Raw genomic sequence first — 7,015 nt, forward strand, 5'->3', positions numbered from 1 at the left:
CTTCAGGTCACTTCATTACAAGTTCAGTGCTGGGTTAGCTAAATAGAATCCCATTTCAGTTAGAGGCAGGCACAGGAAAGAGAGTTGGACTTGGAGTCAAGAAGACTTTAATTCAGATCCTATCTAAAACTCACTAGCTGTGTGACTGGTGGGCAAATCATTTAACTTCTCTCAATCTGTTCCTTGCCTGCAAAATGTAGATAATAATAGCACTTACCTTCCAGGGTTGCTGAGAGCATCAAATGAGACATTTGCCAAGTGCTGAGCAGACTTTAAAGCACTATGTGAATGCTAGCTATTGTGCCCCAAAAATATTTATAGCAGCTCTTTCTGTGGTGGCAAAGAATTGAAAATTGACAGGATGCCCATCAATTGGGGAATGGCTGAACAAGTTGTGGTATATGAATGTAAAGGAAAACTATTGTGCTATAGAAATGATGAGCAGGCAGACTTAAGAAAAACCTGGACTTATATGGACTGACGCTGAGTAAAGTGAGCAGAACCCGGAGAACACTGTACACAGTAACAGCCACATTACGGGATGACTGACTGATAAGACTTGGCTCTTCACAGGAACACAAGAATCTAAGACAGCTCCGAAGATTCATGGTGGAAATTGCTATCCTCACCCAGAGAAAAAAATATGGAGTCTGGATGCAGATGGAAGCAGGCTGTCTGCTCTCCTTTTCCTTTGTTGTTTTGTTTTATTGCTTCATTCTTGTGGTTCCTACCATTAATTCTAATTGTTCTTTACATCATGACTAATGGAAAAATATGCTTAACATGAATGTATAGGTAGAGCCTATATTGGATTGCACACTGTCTCGGGATGGAGGGGAGAGAAGTGGGACGGAGAGAAAATTTAAAACTCAAAATCTTATGGAAGTGAATGTTGAAAACTAAAAATAAATAAATTAAATTTAAAAAAAAGTATTATTGGCCAATGGAAACACAGTTTATTGAGCTTATATTGTATATCTGTTGTGCATCAACTCAAGGTGACTTGGTGATCCTGCTTTTGGGAATGTGTAATGTGATGGAAGGGTTCTTCCTATTTTGGATCTGGTGTCCTGTGACTATTCACTTAAGAATCATGATGAAGGACTTTTCAATTGGCTGGTGGGCTGAAACTGAATGTATATACAAAACATGTGGACAGAATAAAGCTCTCTCTTCCCTAAAAAAATAAATAAAAATAAATGCTATTATTATAATTTGTAATCTTTAGTTAAAAAAAGTTCATGTTCCAGCACTGCTGTCCTAAAGCAACACCAACTAAACTGTTACATTTAAAAATTATAATAAAATATTACACCAATTACAGCTGATTTTCACATTTTTGAATAAAAACATGCCAAATAATGGTGCTTCCAAAACACTGAATTCAGTTCAGATTTAGCGCCGTAGTAGTAGCTAACCTTACCTAGTGCTTTAAGGATGGCAAAATAATGTACATTTATTAGATCGGTTGATGCTCACAGCACTACAATATAGGTACTATCTCCATTGTACAGATAGGGAAACTGAAGTCAAGAAAAGTTACGTGACTAGCCTAGGGTCACACAGCTAGTAAGAGTTAGAGGCAAGATTAAAACTCATCTTCCTGATTCCTAGTTCTCACTCCACTATGACACTTACCAAAGTAACCTTTTCTAAATATCCTGTATATTACTTCTTAGAGAGCAAGGTTACAGAGGAAAAAAGACAGGCATTGCAGTAAGAGGGCCTGACTTCAAATCCTACATGAAATTTCTGTGTGATCTTATGTATGTCTTTTCCCATAAACCTTACTTGTCCTGTGCCTCATTCATTCCAGACTTCTAACAGCTAACTAATCTGGCAAACTAAACTATGCAATGTCTGTCCTCAGACAACACATATTTTACCAAAGGCCATACAAAAATGCTTTTTAACTCAAAGCAGTTCCATTTTTTTCAGTCCAACACTTAAGTGTTTGTGCAAGTGCCACTGGTGCAATCACTATGCAATGAATTAATGGTGAAAATTTTAGCCACAAGGAGCAGGTTGATTAGGAAGATTTTTTTTGTACAAGTGGGGCCCAATGACAACTCTCAAATTGGAAAATGAAGAAATGGCTTCCTCCTTGAGTTGCACACTTTGCCAGCCCTGGTTATCATACCCACTAGCTTCCAAGCTCTTTTCTGATGCTTTCTTTCATAATGCAATCATTTCCCCACATCCTAAAGCTCCAGTCCTACTACCTTCCCAAGATGGCAATCCCCTTGACTCAAACTAATTTCAACCAACATTCTCAGGGTTCTGGGCGAACTTAAAGTTTAAAAAAACAAAAACTAGACAGCTTAATGAACTGTGAATATCACTAAAAAATTATATTTTCCTAATACAGGAATAAATTTTTAAATAAAATCCTGTTGACTGTCTTGGCAAGAACGTTAATACCAAAATAATTTTCAGTTAGGATCAAAATCATTTTTCTCATTTTACATTGAATGCTAAGTTTCTTTACCAGTCTAAGTATAAGCCCTAACTTAAAATTTGCCAATTGCTAACGATTTTCTCCTGAGAGTTTTTCCCTACACAAATTACCCTAACCTGGTGATTAGTAGTTGCCTGGTGTGTTAAAGAGTTAGAGGCCTGCAAATGGCAAGAAAGTTATGCTGGCATGATCTGCTTATGAATGAAGCATTTATGCTTATGCTGCCTGATAAGAAATGTTTTTCCTCTCCTACCAGTCCCATACCCATAATGCACTATTCCCAATTCCACTTTTCAGAAACTAATTCTGTATGATCAATAGACAAAATAAAGGATTCCCAGGAGAATGTAATAGTTCCACCCTCAGAGGTGAAGATGAAAACAGTTTCAGAAAAGAGACATTTTGATTTTGCTTCTTCATTCACCTCCATCAAAGCTGGACCACTGATTTTCTAAATATCACTTTTTCAGTCTTTCCATATTTTGAAAGCTTCAGCCTTTTCCCACCATTTTGATCCAGTTTTTATAATGGTGAACATTTTGAAGCAAAATTCTTGTGGAGTTGTTTGAAGTATTCCTATGAAGAAATGTCATGGGAATAAAAAACTTATCCTATATGTTAAAATTGAAAACTAAGGTTCACTGAGGTCAGCGAATATACAATTCAGTTAGTATTTATTGAGAAGCCAAAAGTAAATGGCTCTATATGAGACTATGCGTCATTTGGGTACAAAACAAGACACAAGATCACTAGCCTCATGAGACACGATGTAATTAATACAATAAAGATTAGAAACAATTGGAAGGTTACAGATTAACTCTTAATAATCAGTGTTACTGGAAGAAAGCAGTGGCATTGCTAATCCTAAACTCATTTATAAAATGTATTTGGCTTTGGAATTAACAACACTAAATGATGAAGTTTCAGTGCAAGTTAATAGTCACAAAGTCACAAACACTTAAAAATGCTGTTACTGACTTTTGTTATTATTTTGGGTCTTCTGTTTCTTTCTTATTGTGGTTCGAAGCCTTCTTAATACCAGTTTGTCAGACAGAAGCATATCGTCCTGCTGTTCCAGGTAATCTAGTAAATTCTCAGTCCACTCAAGAGCAGATTTATGGCTAATATGCCTTTGTGAAATAAGCTCTGTTTCCTCTACCTCCTCATTTTTACTTGCGTGATCAGCTTGGTCTACCTGGCCTTGTGTTCCTTCACTATCTGTTAATACATCATAACTCGGTTCAGCATTCTCAGCTTCAAACCAGTCTTCAATGTTTTCAATATCAACATTTTCACAACCTTCTGTATGCTGTAAAACTGTGGCTAAGTTAGCTGCTAAAATAGCTCCCTCATCAAAGTTCAAGCCTATATTTTCCTCACTACCAGGGAAAAGTTTATTCCATGCTCGAGTAATGGTCACTGACTTCACCATATTCCATGCCCTTGACACTTCATAAATAGCATCTAACACAGTTAGGTTCTTCCAAAACATTTTAAGATCGATACCTTCATCCACGTACTTCTGAAGAAGTCCTGCTCGGTAATACCTCTTTACTGTGGCTAAAATTCCTTGGCTCATAGGTTGAATTAAAGCTGTCACATTAGGAGGCAAATATTTCACAAATATTTTACCATCATCTGAACTCAAGATTTCTTCATCTGGATGAGCTGGTGGAAAATCCAAAAGCAATACTGCTTTTTCCAGCAACCCTTTGGCTTTTAAATTCTTTCTTACCTGTGGCACAAAATTTTTGTCAAACCATTGTCTGAAAACAGGATGTTCTATCCATGCACCTTTTTGACTGAAGTAAGAGACAGGGAGGTTGGAAGGTTCAGTTCCTTTAAATGAACGGGGTTTCTTTGCTTTCCCCACTACACAAAGATTAAGTTTGTGTAAACCAGTAGCATTAGCACAACACATGATGATGATTCTCTCTCTGCTCGACCTGTACCCAGAAGTGCTGTGTTCTGTTTCAAAAGCTAATGTCCTTGATGGCAGACACTTCCAAAATAATCCAGTTTGGTCGGCACTATAAATCTGCTCTGGCTGTAGATTCTCTTTTTCAACAAATTCCCTGAAGTTGCAACAAAATTCACTGGCTGCTGTTTCATCCCCACTTAACTTTGTACCCTGACCAGCAACCTTCGGAATGCCATGCCGCTGTTTAAAACGGGTTAGCCAGCCAGATGATGCATTAAAATCACCTTCCATCCCCAAAGCATCAAAGAAGAATTTTGCTTGCTTCGCACAAATTGTTCCAGATACTGGGATCCCCTCATTTCTTTGCTGGTTGAACCATTCTATCATAACCCTATCAAGTTCCTCATAGGTGGATGACTTCATAGATTTGCGTTTGGATACACCACTTGTTGGATCTGAGCTATTTGCATAAGTTATAATTCTTTCTTTGTTCTTTTTTATATCCCGAACTGTTGATTCACCAATCCCATAAACAACTGAAAGTCGTTTGAAAGAGCTACCTTCTTCAAGTTTCTTTATAATGTCAAGTTTATCTTTAATTGTCAACACTACACGCTTACGCTTCCCAGACATTTTAACCATATATTTTATACAATCAACAGATGGGATCCTGACCTTACTTGTTTCCTGAGTTCTTGGCAATTCAGAACTTCTAAGACAGCAGAAAGTAGATAACAGAACTTTAAAATCCTTGTTCTCTCCTCTTCACTCCTGAGACTCGGTGGGGCAGTGAGAAATATACAAGCTTTTAATAAATGCTTTTCAACAAAAATGTTTTGTGAGGCTAGAATATTACTCTCAAAGCCCAACACCAAGGAACGTGGTAAGAAATGCTATCCCTTGCCAAAAGAAGCTTCTTTTAAAAATTTTCACAGTTTCCGATTATAGCCAAAACCTTTTACCTGGTACCTCTTTGCTTCTCAGTTCAGCATGTGCTACCTTCTTGGACTGGGGGTTGGGGGAGAGGAAAGCGAGATTTGGAAGTAACAACGCTTTACTGGTTTCTGCTACAAAGATTTAATGCTGGATTTCCCTTCCCAAAGACAAATCTAATTTAATAGTACATTTTGGAGGGGCAGGGACAATGACTTGGAATATAACACTCAAAATGTACTGGGAGAATTTTCCTCTATTTCTATGTGATCTAAAAGTCTATCAGGGTCTGGTCAGGAAAGACTTCCTTAGAGAGGACGGGATCCCTGTGGGGGTGACATGGCTTGGCATAGGATTATATAGGAAGCAGAGCATGTTTCTTAAAGGTTATTTGAATGGTTACTGTTCTCTGAAGGGTAAGAAATGGAAATTTAAAAATAAGATAGCTGAGAAGACACAAGGGGGGCGGCTTTGCTCTCAGCAGCTGGGCACTTATGACAACTGGGCCAAGAGGAAATAGGGAAAAGGTGTTGTCACGTGGCAAAGTCGGCAAGCATCAAAGACAAGTTGGGTGGCACAATGAGGACCTGCAGGGAGAGGGTAAAGGTAGAAAGGCCAACGAGGAAGGTGATACAAAGATCCAGGAGAAAGGTGATCCTCCGTGGGCCAACTGAGGGAATGGCTGTGAGGGCTGAATACAAATTCTGAGCCTCCAAGACCTAAAGAAAAACACCAAAAACATTGTTCAACGTCAGTGTCAGCAGCAGGGACCGTAATTATCATCATTGTGCGCAACGACTATAGTACTACGGCTAGCACAAAGCACAACACTCACCAGCCTGATGCCTACATCAGACTGAGGTCGCGGGCACGAGCGCGGGCGCGGGCACGGCGGGGCGGGGCGGACGGGCCTCGGGCGCCTACCTCCTCCGGCCAAGGAGAGGTCAAGGGGAGAAGCCACGCTAGGCAGTGCCGGCGACCCCGGCCCGCGGGTCACGGCTCTCCGGGGCCCCGCCTCCCCGCCGGGCTGGGGGAGGGGCACTGGGGGGGGACAGGCGGGGTCCTCTTCCGCCGACGCCGAAGACCCGTGGAAAACTGCAGGCGGCCCGGAACGAGGCGCCCCGGAAGCCGGGGAGCGGCCGGAGCGGGGCTAACGGAGGCCCGGCCTCCGGAGGAGCGGGGACAGACGCGAGCTCGACGTGGCCGCCGGAGCCGGAAGGCGCTGGATTAGGAGCGCGCGCCCCCGAGGACGCAGGGGCGGGGCCAGCTCGCCTCCCGCCTGCGGGCAGAGGCCCCGCCCACACCCTCCGTCATCGAAGGGGCGGGGCGAGGAGGAGGCAATGCGCGCGCATCCCTTAGGAGCATTGCCCCTAGGAGGTGGGGAGAAGCGGAAGACGTGCCGGGCAGCAACGGGTGCTAGCGTGTCTCCCGCGGGCAGAGAGAGGGGTGAGCAAAATGGAGAGTCACCGAGGGGCGGAGCCAGCGGTCTGGGAGCGCGCGTGCGCGTGAGGCCCCACTCTCTCCACTCCTTTCCCCAGCTCTGGGTTAACCTGACGCTTGGGAGGTTCAGGCAGGTAATGAGTTGAGTGGAGTAACAAGAAGGGGGAAGGCGACCAGAGGGACGTAAGCCCCTGATTCAGCCCCTCCGAGTGGAGAGATGGGAGTGTGGGAGGGGGAGAGCTGAGGGGGCGTCCACAAGGGTC

At 42.4% G+C, this 7,015-nt stretch overlaps 1 protein-coding gene across 2 annotated transcripts; it reads right to left on the reverse strand.

Annotated features, from left to right (window-relative positions):
- Positions 1-884: 884 nt before the first annotated feature.
- On the reverse strand, positions 885-6,467 carry TIGD2 (tigger transposable element derived 2). Of its 2 annotated transcripts, none has more exons than XM_027853437.1 (2): positions 6,237-6,467; positions 885-6,031 (listed from the first exon to the last, which is right to left on the reverse strand). In XM_027853437.1, the coding sequence occupies exon 2, from the start codon at positions 5,019-5,021 to the stop codon at positions 3,429-3,431; it is 1,593 nt and encodes a 530-aa protein (XP_027709238.1). In that variant the 5' UTR covers positions 5,022-6,031; positions 6,237-6,467; the 3' UTR covers positions 885-3,428. The 2 variants fall into 2 exon arrangements, with proteins under 2 accessions (XP_027709238.1, XP_027709237.1); XM_027853436.1 differs by lacking the exon at positions 6,237-6,467 and adding an exon at positions 6,148-6,216.
- Positions 6,468-7,015: the final 548 nt, after the last annotated feature.

The sequence above is a fragment of the Vombatus ursinus genome, unplaced genomic scaffold (assembly GCF_900497805.2).
Source record: "Vombatus ursinus unplaced genomic scaffold, bare-nosed wombat genome assembly UNPS02009975.1, whole genome shotgun sequence".
Taxonomy (NCBI): domain Eukaryota; kingdom Metazoa; phylum Chordata; class Mammalia; order Diprotodontia; family Vombatidae; genus Vombatus; species Vombatus ursinus.